At 39.5% G+C, this 15,759-nt stretch overlaps 1 protein-coding gene across 6 annotated transcripts in view; it reads right to left on the reverse strand.

Moving 5' to 3' along the window:
* The window catches only part of SLC12A1 (solute carrier family 12 member 1), a 92,353-nt gene that overhangs the window by 39,891 nt on the left and 36,703 nt on the right, over positions 1-15,759 (reverse strand). For all 6 annotated transcript variants that reach the window (XM_061180337.1, XM_061180336.1, XM_061180335.1 and 3 more), the window contains 8 exons: positions 13,693-13,777; positions 10,553-10,704; positions 9,301-9,408; positions 8,859-8,982; positions 6,964-7,065; positions 4,883-5,038; positions 1,319-1,418; positions 430-541 (listed from right to left, as the gene is read on the reverse strand). In XM_061180337.1, the coding sequence (XP_061036320.1) occupies positions 430-541; positions 1,319-1,418; positions 4,883-5,038; positions 6,964-7,065; positions 8,859-8,982; positions 9,301-9,408; positions 10,553-10,704; positions 13,693-13,777 (939 nt within the window). The remainder of the gene's footprint in view (positions 1-429; positions 542-1,318; positions 1,419-4,882; positions 5,039-6,963; positions 7,066-8,858; positions 8,983-9,300; positions 9,409-10,552; positions 10,705-13,692; positions 13,778-15,759) is intronic.

A 15,759-nucleotide genomic window follows, 5' to 3' on the forward strand; every position in this document is an offset into this window, starting at 1 on the left:
TAGATTCTACATGCTTTCATTTAAGGCCATTCTGTCTGGCTCTCTCCTCATCAGTTAATCTATATAATAGTGTTCTCTGGCTCTATCCTTTCTATTCTATCCTTTCATATTTCTGGGGACAGTTATCACCCCAAATATTTTCATTTTATTTCTGAGCCAATTCTCTTTTTCTTGACTCAAAGACCATCATTTAGAAATATTTATCACTTTTAGTTGGTCTCTTGTGAAATCTGAAACACATTGTATCCACTCATTTAAATTCAGGATCATGGGCCCTTGCTAGTCCTTGCTATAGGAATCAAGGAAAAGCGTCCTTGTCCAAACTGCCTTGCCATTCTCCAATCACTGTGTGTACCTGTTAGGCTCATCTAAAAGAACACAAGTGAGCAGGGAGGAAAAAGCACCTTCAGGGGAGGAAGTGGCTCTTACCACAAAGACTTCACAGCAGATGCAAAGGCCACTGTTCTTGGTAAAGGCGTGAGTTATATCCAAGAGAGCAGGTCTTGTCATGGGTCCCCCTGTTAAGACAATGCACTGGGGCCTGGAAGTGGAGAAGAGAAGATGTGAGAACTGGCCATGGCAAGAAGCCTGTGAGCCCAGAACCACCCCAATGGAATGGGCTGGTACAGAAGGCTTGGCAAAATGGGACAACCGCTCTCCTCTTTCTTGGGTTTCTCGCTCGAAGTCTTGAATCATCATGACTTCCTGCGAATCTTGCCATCTTTGCATTCTTAGTTTAGTTAGTGACAGTAAAAATGTAAAGTAAGGAAAAGGTGGTCTTGGGTTCCCCCTGTCTTTTTCCTCTGGACAATACCCTATCCCAAATCCCCAATACAACCTGTCCTTTTCCAACCAGTATTTTCATGTTATTTTCCTTCACCCTCCTTTCAAAGCTTGTGGTTTGAGGTTCCATTCAAAATAAGATATAACTAATGAAGAACTTAGAGTGTAACTTCTCCTAAGGGAATTCAGTAAGCCACAAAGCCTTAAGCTGAATGGAGACAGCAACAATGATTAATGTGTGTAGGGATTTGGGGACATCTCTCTGAAATCATGTCACTGAGATCCCCTCTCTATCTGTTCATGGAAGGTGACAGCCAGCACTATGAGAGATTATAGCTGGGGATGAGCATAGCTCAGAGTAGAAGAAAAGAAGCACTCATTCATAGGAGGTGCTCTCGTGAAAATGCGGCAGTTTTGTAAGACTGCCTATCTTAGAATATATCCATAAAGCGTGTATCTAGTGCATTGGTCTCCCGTAGAGGAAAGCTACTTCTAATGTGAAATGACACCAGGATGCCTGAGAAGCCAGTTTTACCTGAAATTTTTCACATGGTCTTCCACTGTAGTTAGTTCCAGAGCATTGTCTAAAGCACTCACGTAGGAAAGAGCCTGCGTGGAGGAGCCCCAGTTCACATCTGTGGACGAAGGAGAAATCTGGCATAAAAGCACCCAGCTTCCCTCTGTATACTGTGACTATTTTTATAAGCCATCCCCTTCTATCATTTTCCTTGACTATGTCAGCAGTGACGAACACCCAAATAAGAGAAAACATAATGTAGTATTTCCTAGAAAGAGCAGTGTGTCCTTCTATGAACACTTTGTGAATTCTTAGAAGTGAGACCTCTCTTTCCAGCTAAGGATCAGACTTTAGAGCTGCAGCCTAAGAAACCTTACTCGGTGGGATAGGCTGTGTTATAAACACATTGCAGGCAGATAGATATGGGAAAATGGTCAGCCCCTGAATAAATTCAAGAGGTCTTCACAAATTCTTAAACTGAAAAGAAAAGAGGCATTTCTGCATACATAAGACAGTGTGCAGTAATCTTTATATTTGAATAATAAAACTGAATAGCTCGGGAATTCTTACTTCCAGATGTCCATGAAGAGGGTCAATCTTTAGCAAGCATTTTAGTTTGATTTTTTAGGACCTAATCTTCATAATAAGGGAGGTAAGCACTGCCATGTCCTGACTTAAATTAAAAAAATTAAATATTAGATGGATGCTCTAAATTTTATAAGAAGTCCCTGATGGGAATGTACAGATTCATCCCAGATGGCAGACAGAACCATCTCCCCAGTCTTGCTCAGAATAGCCAGGAAAATGATGAATATAATTATCTGGAGATAAAGAAGATTAATATTGATTGTGTTGACTATGCACTGGGCATTTAGCATACCTTAGGTTATTTCATTCTTTTAAAAACCCTATTAATCAATTGGATATTTATATGCAAAAAAATCAGCCTTGAGCCATTCCTCACACTACAAAAATTAACTCAAAATGGATGAGACATAAATTAAAAATTTAAAGCATTAAAACTTTCAGAAGAAGTTTGTAACCTTAGATTAGGGAAAGATAGATTAGAAGCAAAAAGCCCAACCATAAAAGAAAAACATGATAAATTAGACTTTATAAGAGTTAAGAATGTCTGCTCTTCACAAAAAAAACTGTAAGGAAAATGAAAAAACAAGTCACAGACCTGCAGAAAACATTTGCAAAACATGTACTGCTAAAGGATTTGCATCTAGAATATATAAAGAGGTCTTACAACTGAATAATAAGAAAACAAACAACTCAAAAAATGGGCAAAAGATTTTTAAACAGACACTTTACAAAAGAAGATATGTGGATGGCAAATAAGATGTTTGACATCATTAGTCATCGGGAAAATGCAGACCAAACCACACCAATTAGAATTTTTAAAAAAAAAATCAACTGACAGTAATAAGTGCTACCAAGGATGCAGAGCAACTAGGACTTCCATTCACTGCTGTTAGGAATGGAAAATGATACTGCTACTTTGGAAAACAGTTTGGCAGTTTCTTATAAAGTTATGTGTACACTTATTATATAATCATAAATCCCACTCCTAGAGAAACGAAAACATATGTCCACATAAAGCCCTGTGTGTGAATGTTTATAGCAGTTTTAGATATAATCACCCCAAGCTGGAAACAACCCAAAGGTCCATCAAAGGTGAATACATTTTTTAAAAATTTGAGATCTATTCATACAATGGAATACTACTCAACAACAAAAAGGAACAAAATACTTTTACCTGCAACAACATGGATGAATCTAAAAACCTCATGTTAAGTGAAAGAAAGCATACACAAAGGCTACACACTATTTTATATGGTTCTGCATAATACTCTGGAAAAGACAAAGCTATAGGAACAGAAATCAGAAAAGTTGTTGCTAGGGGCTAAGTTGGGGGGAAGAGATTGCGCAGAATCTTTTAGCGATGACGGAAATGTCCTCTATCTTGATTGTGGTGTTGGTTACAAGACTGGGTAAGTTTGTTACAACTTACAGACTGTACATCTAAAGGGGGTTAATATTACCATATATAAATTATACCTGATGTTAAAAATGGATAAAGTGATAAGGAAAAGCAACAAAAGCACACCCTCCAAAGTAGTTACTACCTTCTCTATTTTACTTGTGGAGTAATGGTAAGGAGAGTGTGAGGATGGCTCAGGGCCTGTCTGGCCCCTGAGACTGGACCTCTGAGTACTGCACTCCTTAATCTCTAGCCTCTCCCAGCTTCAGTCCATCCTTCTCACTGGTTCTAGAGGTAACATCCAAAGTTCAGATCCAACTGAATGATCTATGGCAGCTTCTTGCTGCTCCAGATTCTTTAGCACGACACTTAAGTTTATCTGGCCCAACCTACCCTTCCAGGCTCACCTTCAGGCCCCTTCTCCTCAGCACCCAAGGACTCCATCGTGCTAAAGGCCTTGGAGCTTCCTAAATATGCCACATACTTGCATGCTTCCTAACTTCACTCACACTTTTTCTTCTGCCTAGAATAACCTTCCCTGGCTCTATCTGATTAACCAATCCTAGTCTCTTGCCTTTTTTTTTTAAAGTAGCTTATGTGTTCATTCAACAAATATTTATAAGTGCCTACTGAGTGCTTGACCCTGGGAACAAAAGCCATGAACCAGGGAAGTTTTCTTTTCTTTTATAAATTTATTTACTTTATTTATTTATTTTTTGGCTATGTTGGGTCTTCGTTGCTGCACGTGGGCTTTCTCTAGTTGTGGCGAGCGGGGGCTGCTCTTCGTTGCAGTGCACAGGCTTCTCATTGCGGTGGCTTCTCTTGTTGTGGAGCACGGGCTCTAGGCGCGCGGGCTTCCATAGTTGTGGCTCATGGGCTCAGTAGTTGTGGCTCGCAGGCTCAGTAGTTGTGGCTCGTGGGCTCTAGAGCGCAGGCTCAGTAGTTGTGGTATACGGGCTTAGTTGCTCTGCGGCCTGTGGGATCTTCCCGGACCAGGGCTCGAACCCGTGTCACCTGCATTGGCAGGCGGATTCTTAACCGCTGCGCCACCGGGGAAGCCCAGGGAAGTTTTCTTGTACATCTCTACTCACAGTTAGTCATTTCTTCTCCTTTTCTCAGTAACTTGTTCATGTCACTCTCACGGTGCTTGCTATATTGTAGTATAGTTAATTGCTTATGTGTAAGACTGTGCTTCCTGAGGACAGGGACTATATCTCGTTTATCAGGACTTTAGAAGGTGATATAGTGGACAGCTTGTGGGGTTTGGTATCATACACACTCTAGTTAAAATATCAGCTCCATCCCATCCTGACGGTTACCTCAGCGAGTGGTCATCTCTTTGAACTCCAGTTTCTTCATCTGTAAAATGAGACTAATAGTACCTAATATACAGCACTATTGTGAGGATTAAATGAGTACATTTAAGGTGTTCAACGAGTTTAACTATTGTTATCATAGTACATTATATTATTAATATCCACCATACACATGGCACACCTAAACACATAGAAGCTGCCAAATAAACATCTGTTGAGTGAATGGATAGTTAGAGAGTTCTTAGGAAACCCCCTGCAATACAAACCATCTTATCTTACCTGGCTTCTTGTAAGTCACATAGATATAGAGGAAGAACTCAATGACATAAGTGATGACAGCTGCCCACCAGTTGATGACAAACATGACTGCACAGCACAAAATAGCTCCAAAAAGAGATACCCACATGTTGTAAATACCGTATGCAGGTCTCCATCCTGAAATTTAAAAAAAAATCTATGTGCCCAAGAAAAACTTCCACACTATCACCATCATACCACTGTGTATTATTAGACTGTAGGTAACATGGTTTTTTTCCTAGCATAAAAATCAGAACTTTTAGGTCAAGTTCCTAACTCTATTATTTGTTTTCTGTGATCTTGGTCCCTGGCCTATGAAGGTGTAATTACACCAAATAAGAAAGCTGTGAAATGTAGAAAATGTGTCAATCATAGCCCCTCCGCACTTCCTGCATGCCAGGATGTCTTCCCAAACAACGAATCCCTAAGCATCTGATATCTATGCCATCAAGAGTTGAAAGGAGGCAGGAGAGATGGAAAGAGTGGGGAGCAGCTGGCGGGGTGGGGGGGTGGGTGGTGCTTGGGGGATGAACACCTTGGTGGCTCAAGAAAGAGAAGGTTAAGACAATAGGCTTATTGTTCCCATGGGGAAGGCAGAGCAGTCATCAAAAGTCAATCCACTGACTTCGTACTAGCTCTTCTTTTACTCTAAGAGGATCGTGCTTGCCCTTTCAGAAATAATAATCTATGGCAAATGAGGGAGAAATTTTTCTGTAATGGCTTCTTAAACCTGATGCATTAATTTATCATGCATTTTGCAAAGAAAATATTTCTCACCATTCATATATGCATGGGGGTTTCCGTGTTCTATTAGTTCCCTGAAATGAAAGAAGCTGGGCGACAGTATGGTCAGGATAAATAAGCCCTGATTTGAACGGCACATTTGGTCTACGGGTAAAGCATATTTTAAATTTGGAGTTGCCAAAACACAACAGAACTTTCCGTCTTCAGGAGCAATTTCCAAAGTGGCCACGAGATGGAAATAGCACTTCACGAACATCACTGGAAATGCCTTTATTTTTCTCAGTCTGACTCTGTGTGTGTGTGTGTTTCTGTGCTTTTCTATTTTTCCTCTTTTTCTCTCTTCCTCTTTTCCTCCTTCCTTTCCACTCTTACCCCTGCCAACCTCAGTTACTTCACTTTGTTTTATAAAAATGAACACAACATGGTATGGCAGCACACATTTCTATGATCTGCTGTATTCCCTGACTAGAACCTTCTGTTCTCTATTTAAAACAAGGCAACAAAACAGAAACAAAAATTCTTCAGTTATCTTCTGGAGCCTAGTGGCCTTGAGTGGATGAGGCTCTCCTTCCATCTATATTTTGTCATATTTGCAGCAGGTTTTCCAAAGGAGGTTTGAGTTCCTGGCAGACCCTAATAAAGTGAAGATGTGTTTATATCCTTGATAAAAGTCCTTGTAGTGAAGAACTTTCTGAGGGTTGATAAAGACAAGTCTCTATTCTGGTGGAAAGGCAGAAGAAAATTAGAATTTCTTCTAACTGGCCAGTGGAAGCAAAGAAGAGGTGAGGGGTGACAAAGAAAGGGGAAGGTTCTTTGGTGTGAAATTTTGCACCACTTTAAACAACAGTGTGAGGAGTATAGGGATGTCACCAGCTTCAATGTGAATTTGCACTGACTGCACTCAGCAGGCAATTATGGGAACTATCATCCTTCTCTTCTGCACCATGGGCAGGAAACAAATTGATAGTAAGGAAGTTGCAAATACATACATTCATTCCACTTCTGTGGTCACCTTCACCCTGGAAATAAATAGTGGTGTTTTTCTATTGCTGAAATAAATGTGGTTTCTCTTGCAATGAATAATTTATTGCTGCAGGAGAAAATTGACTTTATGGTTGGTCAAAAAGGCCATTGCTCAAATGATTCTTTTTCTATTTCAGAAGTCATCCCCCAACTTACCAAAATAAAGTGAATTACACCACCCACTAGGATATAAGGAAACATATAAACACAGATCAGGCACTTTTCACTGACTTATTTCATTTTATTGAGACAAACTGTTTGCTTAGATTTATTTTAGTTTTGAAAAGTCAACTTACCTGGAGATTTTGCATAAGAGGCATGAAAGCAGGAGAAATTAATAAGTGCGTATGAGGCCAGGAAAAAGTTGGAGATGATGGGAGCAATGGTATTCAGTTCCGCTGTGAACGAAGCAGAATTGAGTATGTACATATGAGTGATGAGACCAGGGGCTGAACAGCTGTTATAGCCTGGAAGCTTGACTTTATTTGGAAATTGAAAGCATAGCTAGCATCTATCAAAGTTTAAGAAGTTAGTGATTTTTCTTTGGGGCTGCACTCATTTACAAATATATTTTCAGCCAGGGTTTCTATAAAGTAAGAAACGAGAAAACTTACCAATCAAAAAATATAGACAATCAAGACCTCTACCTACAGAAGATTCGAGTGGGAGTAGATAGAGTATTTGGAGACCAGGCAGATGACAAACTCCCCTGTAGCTATTTCAGAGGTACCAAACATAGTGTTCTTTATCTGCTTTGTATACAATCAAAAGGTTCTGCAGGGTGACAGGTTAGTTAAATACCAGTGCACCAGAATCATCTAATTGGATACATCTCTGCATATACCCAGCTTGCTCTCTCTGACTTTCAGAATTTTTGTTAGTCATTTGTACTTTTCTACACCTCTAGAGAATTCTACCTCTCAAGGTTTGCCAAAAAAAGTTTTACCTCAGTATCTAAATGTCCAATATGGTTGAATCCTAGCTGGGTTGTTTACTACATGATATAAAAATAATTTAGAGACATTCTCATTTATCTGAAAATCAGACAGCTATCAGCCTCAGTGATGCAAATGTAGGTGGCAGCTGGGTGTGAATCTAGAACACAGACGCCAGCAAGAAAGTAGGCAAAAATAGCTGCCACGAAGCTGGCGCCACGAAGCTAATCTGCAGCGTTCTGAAAGAGTGACCTTTGAGAGTATTATTTAATTTATACAATTTTTAAAATTTTGGGCTATTTGATCACTTAAATGCAGTCTAGGACAATAATTTGAAGTCTTAAAGTTTAAATTACACAATTGAAACATATCTACACATAATCACTTTTTTACTTAATTTTTAAAAATGTAACAAACATAGATTTAAAAAAAATAAACAGAAGAGTGATTATGTGTAGATATAGAGAGTCACTTCCTGAGTTTATGTGATGAGGAGGAGCCCCCCATTGTTTGGCACCACTGCTGAATCTGGCTCTGCCTGTCTATGCATAGTTACCATCATCCTTGCCTTTTGCTTCTTTTCCTCTAATATGCTCACCCACAATCGTGGTACCCTAGGGAGGAGTGAGGAGTGTGCAGGCTGACTATGATGCATGTGCCTCTCCAAGATTGTGTAGCTATTTCTATATTGCTTAGGGAGAAGGAGCGCAGATTATTGCTTAAGGAGAAAGAGCTGAGCTAAGTGGTTCTCAAACCTCAGTGGTCTGTGAATTTCAGGAACTTGTAAGAATCAGATTCATTATCACCAGAGATTCTAACTCTGGCGTTGGGCCTAACGAATCTGCACTTTAACAAACCCACAGGTGATTTTCATTCTGACACAGGTGGTCAACAGACCACATTTTGAGAGCAGACACTTCACCTCTCCTGCTGGCTGTCAGGAGATGTAAAGACAGGTGGCAGCTGGGGGACACTGTGGGATTAGACAATATTGGGTGGGTTGGAGGAAGGCTTCAGTTGCATTTGGTTGGATGGATTTCCCACATTCAGATTCAAAGAAGAGATTAAAGTCCAAAGCCCACCTCAAGTCCTCAAAGGCCCTCCACACACAGGATTTCTCATTTCCTTCTTAGACAGACTCCAGTATTCCCAAATGGGGTATTAAACATAAAACAGGTAATGTCTCAAGCTCAAAGGAAAACCCTATGAGTAATCAGAATTCTTTGGCTTTCAGTAAGAACAAGAAAACTACAAACCAATAAGAATGAACGCCATGGCTATAACAAAAGTGAGAAAGTATCCTCTCAGGGGCTCATTGTTTTTCCCATATCCCTTTGCAAAGAACTGCAGGGCTTTGTAGATGTTGTCCTTGCACAGAGCCTAATGGAAAAGAAGAGGAGAAATTCGTCATTTATACCTATGCACAGTCATTTTCCCTGGGTGATTCTAACAAGATTTGGGGAAAGACGAAGTGATACATAATATGGAGCACAAGTTAACACTGCAGTTTATCATTCTTTATATTATGTGAATTGATCTTGACTATGTGGCAGACATAGCATTGGAGCCAGATGCAAACATTAAACTGCTTCAGAAAGTGATGGAAAATGATTGCCGGTGAGAATGGATATTTCAGCTTGATCCATGTTCAGTGGCAACAGAAGGAGGGAGAAGCACATGCTCTTGTGCCTTTGTCACCTGGAAAACTTTGGGTGCGCTGACGAGGGAGGCCAGGGCCGAGGAGAGTGTTGCAGAAAAGATGCCAGCAGTGATGAGGGGGCCAAACCCTGACACCATGCTCATGACCTTGAGGAGAGAGGTTCAAGTAAGGAGACTCAGCCAACAGAGAGTAAAAAAAAAAAAAAATTTATGCACATGCTTCCCTTTCCACTTTCTGTGATTTGGAATCTCTTTAATAAGCTAATTGCTTCTAATCATATATTTTTTCCCCTGCTTCATTCTCAAGTTCTTAATAATTGTTTCTTTCAAAATGGAAATGGCTTTGTTATTGTTTGTTCTTTTTTTTTTTTAATAAAAATAATAAATGCTCACTACAATACATCCAGAAGATACTGTAAAGAATAAACGGGGAAATGATTTCAAGGATTTTGACAACATTTTCCCCCTCTGTCCTTTCTGGGCATCTGTTTCTTGGACAATGGGAAATTCTATTCAGCAGAAAGTGGTATTTTAATAAGGTTTGGGGAGGGACCCAGCTGTTTACCAGTCTTTTTAAAGGCATTAGCTTTTCTTGTTCTTCCTGCACATAGAGGCTCTTCAAACCTTTGCTTTTTCTGTGCTCATTAAACATAATTTTAGATCTGAGACATGATGAGATTCTATCAGTTTAAGTCGTATTTTGGAATAATGACTTCAGCTGAGTTAATTTCTCTTTGTTGGTTGTTAAACTAGATGAATGAAGCCTTCACGACAAATTTGCCTCTCCCTCTGCTCACCAATCATTCAGACAAATTAATATGTTTTAAGTTCCACAGTTTCCCCAACTTCCCTTGTTCCTTCCCCCTCACTTACCTCCCCCCAACTGCCACTCACAGTTTCCCTCTTGGCTTTGTCCTCCACACACTCCAGGACCACAACAGAGGCTTTTCCTAAGCTGAAGCCCAGGCATGAAATGCATTCCTAGTGCTAGCTAATCAAAGTCTCTCCATCTCCCCACCAGGAAATCTTAACACAATTGATTGGAAGATGCATAACGGCGGTGGTAATCTTTCCCTGGTGATGCAATTCATACAACTGCCTGTTCTCTCCCCACCACAGTGAGTGTAACCACATAATGAATGCCTGTATGACTCCCTTTCCTCCTACACGAATTGTTCCTTGCTGAATTCGAATCAGTCAATAACCAATCTGTTGCGGAGTCAGAAGTTTCATTATACATGATGTTCTAAAAATGGAAGCAATAAACATTATTATTTTTTGAGGTTCGAACCTGGAAATTGTTCATCAGCCCATACTGACATGGTTCATGTCGACATCTTGAGAAGTCATAGCCTAACCCACAGGCTGCTGAACCGTTGCAGTTCATCCCAGAAATGACGGTGTCATTCATGCTCCCGGTGGCATCTCGGACCACACAGGCCCCTGGGAAAACAACGAAGCCTTGTCATTTCTTTATATGAAGGGTTCTGCTCCCTTAAGGTTTTTCTTCTGAAAACATACTTAGTTTACTTTGACCTATCCTGTCTTCATTGTCAACACTTCCTCTGACTGGTACCTGGAAGTTCCCATCCTCTGAGGCCTGGGAGTGACCCCTATCTCTAAGAGGTTGCCACTTCCACTGCCTTGGGTAGTTTAAGTCCTAGCTTTTTGCCTGCCTCTGGAAGACACTTGGGATTGAGACTCCCTTCCTTTCAGCAGTGCTTTGCACATAATATTGATTCAATTCAAATTTCTGGGTTAGTGCTACTGATTGGGAGTTTTTCAGATAGAAGAATTTATTTTCTCATCTGTGAGAGAACCAAGGGATGACATTACTGAATTCTAGTGATTAGGAGAACTGAGCTCTTATTTTCTACTAATGATTTTCCTTGCCTAACTTTTTTAAACCATTATAATTTTACTTATACAATTTTAATGGTTTAAATGATACAGAAAATATTTTGAGATAAAATATTAAGAGTTCCTAGGTAATATTCATGGTCAAATAATATCCTATCAAATACTTATCTCAGTCTATTCTATTATTTTTATACATTTGGGTATTTCTGTTATTTTCCATTACAAACAATCCTATGAACATCTTTGCACATAAAATCTTTCTTCTGTAATTCGAAGCATTTCTCTAGGATAGATTCCCTAAAAATGAGTTATGAACTTTTTAAAGATTCTTGATATATATTTTAATCACTGACTGTTATTATTAATTTTTCTAACTGTAATCTCTGCCATTATGTATTTGATAGGATTATTGAAAGGTATGAATATAGGTGTGATAATATATATATATATATATATATAAACTTTTCTGAACTCCCTGAAGGATAAATACTTTGCAAACTAAATGCCAGTCAATGAAACTGTTCATTTGGCTTTTCAGTCTCCAGGCAGGGTGAGTTCTCATTCCTTGCTAATTATTTTAAGAGACGTCCCAGCAACAGATACTAATGGGAACCCTCAATTATAGTCATGGAATTCCTGCTCTTTGAATCTGGGAAAGACTTAAAGCTTGTAGAATCTTTTAGTTGAAAGAGCCATTTAAAATAATCAGTGCAGGAATCCTTTTTATATAGCCCTGAGAAGTGGCCTGCCAGCCTCTGCTTAAGTACTTGAAAGTATGGATGTTGGTTACCAAGCAAAACGATCCATTTCAGATTTTACCTTTTTGCATTGTTCATTTATGTTGAGCTGACTTTTAAAAATCATGTGTTTTAACTTCTGCATAGTAGAACTCCCCAAATTCCTATGAAGCCAAGCCATGAACCATTATTTGCTCTAATGACAGGCCAGGGACCCCATGACTATCCTTTTCTTACCCTGGAAAAAGTATAGAAACACAGATTTTTCTACCCATAAGAAGCAATAAAGGAGAAGAATCTCTGAAGTCAGGTCTATTCCTTTACTCATTTCTTCCTCCTTACTTTGTGTGAGAAAGAAAAACCATTTGGGAAATTTAGGTGATCTCAATGTCATTAAAAAATGTGTCGATTTCCTAAAGCACTGGAATAAAATCTCTTTGCATGTAACTAAACTTGGAAATGTCACAACAATACACTTAACAACATTATCCAATTTCTTGAAATAAGAGACAGTGAGAGAAGAAAGAACCTAAGTTAATTGTTTTGTTTTTTCCTAAAGAATCCAACTCCAGATATATGTACTTTCTCAATTTCCTTGATAGTAAGCAGAGGACAATTAGGATGTGCCCTTTTAAATGGCCATCTGGGCTTCCATAGTGGTCCAGCCTGGAACTGTATTCCTGAGTGTGCACAGAAAATTTTTCTTCTCTGAATGTTCCACATTCCTTCCTCTCCAATAATGGCATAAGCTTGAGGTGACCCCCAACCAGGAGGAGGTGTGGCTGCAGGCAGCACGTGGAACAAAAGTCAGCTTAAGAACAGCAGGCGTGACAGTCTCTAGGTCCATCCACCTCACTACAAATAACTCAATTTTGTTTCTTTTTATGGCTGAGTAATAAGACTGTCATACAGAGTGAAGTAAGTCAGAAAGAGAAAAACAAATACCGTATGCTAACACATATATATGGAATCTAAAAAAAAAAAAAAAAGTTCTGAAGAACCTAGGGGCAGGACAGGAGTAAAGACTAAGACGTAGAGAATGGACTTAAGGACACGGGGAGGGAGAAGGGTAAGCTGGGACGAAGTGAGAGAGTGGCATGGACTTATATATACTACCAAATGTAAAATAGATAGCTAGTGGGAAGCAACCGCATAGCACAGGGAGATCAGCTCGGTGCTTTGTGACCACCTAGAGGGGTGGGATAGGGAGGGTGGGAGGGAGATGCAAGAGGGAGGAGATATGGGGATATATGTATATGTATAGCTGATTCACTTTGTTATAAAGCAGAAACTAACACACCATTGTAAAGCAGTTATACTCCAATAAAAGTGTTAAAAAAAATAAAAAATAAAATAAATTAAAAAAAAAGAACAGCAGGCAAATCCACATATTTTATGCCAGCAGTGCAAGGAGGAGACACAGTCATCAATTCTGTATCTTGTGTACTTTCCTAAGGCTTTCGTCATTGTTGTTTTGTTTTTTGGGCTTCTTTTCTCTTACTCTGTTCCTCACCTGCCTCCTAAAGGCAAGGGAGGAGGGTGCTGGAAATGGTGGCTTCCTTGGCAGTGGAAATATCACCTAGAGCATCAAAATGGGATCCTTTCTGTGTTCGGGTAGAATGACAATCTGATTACCTCTACTCTATCCCTGACCCAGAGACACCTGTGTTACAGCTTAATTGCATTCAAACTCCTAGAGCATCCAAGAAGGGAATTAAAATTGTTACCTATTTAAAAAATTTCAACTTACGTTCCATGGAAAGCCCACTTGACATGAAAAACAACTGGACCCCTTGTAATTCTGGCATTCTGACACCAGAGACACACAACTTACCTACACAAATAGCAACTCCTATGTAGGCGACAGTGGTGATGAAGATGGCCAGCATGGTCCCTCTGGGGATAGCATCTTGGGGATCCTTTGAAAAAACAATGTGAAGGAATGAGGAGATAGAGTGGAATAAGAAACAGACAGACATCACTTGGAGTTAGTTCTGTATTTTGAAAATTTTAGGTTACCCTTCCTGAGGCGACGTCTAAAGAAAAAAATCAAGCAAATGGCAAAGTGGTGAGCTCCAGTTCTTTTTGGACAAAGACAGGGTGTTTAGAGAGAATAAAGAAATCTGTATAACTTTGTGCTGAACAGAAGAGATTTATAACTGTCCAGGAGGGAGTTTTTATAGAAAAGTAGACTAGTTAGTTCACCACTGCCTTCCCCTCCCCTTTATCTCCTGTGAATTTCATGCAGCTGTATCAGATCTTAAAGTATTAGGGGGGACACACAAACATACCCGGCACATTGACGATATCTGTGTGTGTATTTGTTTTGTACTAAGCTTAGGCTTACTTTAAAAAAAATTACTTTTGACTGAGCAAAAAGATGATCTGCTAAATTCTCCAATCCCTCAAATCTCCCATTTGGAATCTAGTTCAGGAATAACTACAATAGGAGATATTAATTTCCATAAGCAGGCACAAAGAAAGAGGCAAATTTAAGCTTATACCAGAAAATGGGCTTTTCTCTTGCCCATAAATATATATAAATTCACTGAGCTGAGCTCACATCATATATAATATACCACTTTATATCCTATTTTGGGGGCTAAATCATATAATAATCAATTTCCAAGCAGCATAACTTCTAAATAATAGAATTCAACTTAACAGGGATTATTAAATAGAGATTTCAGTGTATTCATTGCTTATAAAAGACAGTGCTGGCATATAGTAGGAGTCAATAAATACCGAATTGAAGAAAGCACAATCTCAGTAGACATCAGTTCCCCCACCAGATGACATGAGACTCATCGATACAAGTGAGCAATCAATGCAGTCAAAGTCTGAGTTTTGTGTTTTGTTAACTTAAATCTGCTGATCAAATCCATCAGAAAAATCAGCTCATGGTGAATGCATGTGCTAATGCTTGTTAACTGTCACTGGCAGCCTGAAGAGCCATCTTGAGAAGGATTCTGAGGCTGTGAGCAGAGGTAGAGTCTTGCATATCCTCATAGTGTATAAACAATACATGTTTCCTAAATTGAACTGCACCTATTATGTTCTAGTTTCACTCTCAGAAAGAAATATTATCTATAAGTTCTGAAGTTTCCTTGCCACTTCCCAACACGTGGTCACCTCTCAGTCCTTAACATGCTTGACCACTCTGGCTTTTGATCATGTTGATTATTACTTCTCATAGCATTCTTCTCTCTTGACTTTCTCTCTCTTGGGTTCACCTACCTCTTAGCTCTTTCTTTTTCTTCTCTGTGGACTCCTTTTCTACCATTTATATTTTGAATATCCCTTGGGCACTACCTTGGTCTGCTTCTCTCCTCCTTCTTACCCAGACCTGGATGGACTCATCCATGCCATGGCTTCCAGTCCTGGCCTAGTTTCTTTCCAGAGCTCCAGACTCGTACATGTAGCTGCCCATTAGACATCTCACCTCTGATGTCCTTCTGCCATTTCAACCCCAATGGCCAAATCTGAGCCTCTATTCACCATGGAATCAATTCACTAGGTTACTAGCCAGCATGAAAAGAACACAGTAGAATAGAACTGATGTGAAAATATCGGAAGACATCATTTGTAATACAGTATTGAACTGTTTGGAGAAATTTTTGCATGTAGGCACTTGGTTGTGATATATAATGTTTTCTTACAGCAGATCATAGTAAAAAAAAAAAAGCATCCTTTCCATTTCCCCTCCTAACTCTAACAAAAGCTGACCACTTTGATCCATTTTCCCTGCCATGGCCTTAATTCAGGCTCATGTCATCTCTTATCCAGACTACTGTGATATCCTCTAACTGATCTTCTGCCTCTGGTCTCCCTACCTATCACCCCCCACCCTCTAATCCATCCCTCACAAGCTGCTAGCAAACTCTTTAAAATGAGTATCTAA

This window comes from Eubalaena glacialis, chromosome 2 (genome assembly GCF_028564815.1).
Source record: "Eubalaena glacialis isolate mEubGla1 chromosome 2, mEubGla1.1.hap2.+ XY, whole genome shotgun sequence".
In the NCBI taxonomy this organism is placed as follows: domain Eukaryota; kingdom Metazoa; phylum Chordata; class Mammalia; order Artiodactyla; family Balaenidae; genus Eubalaena; species Eubalaena glacialis.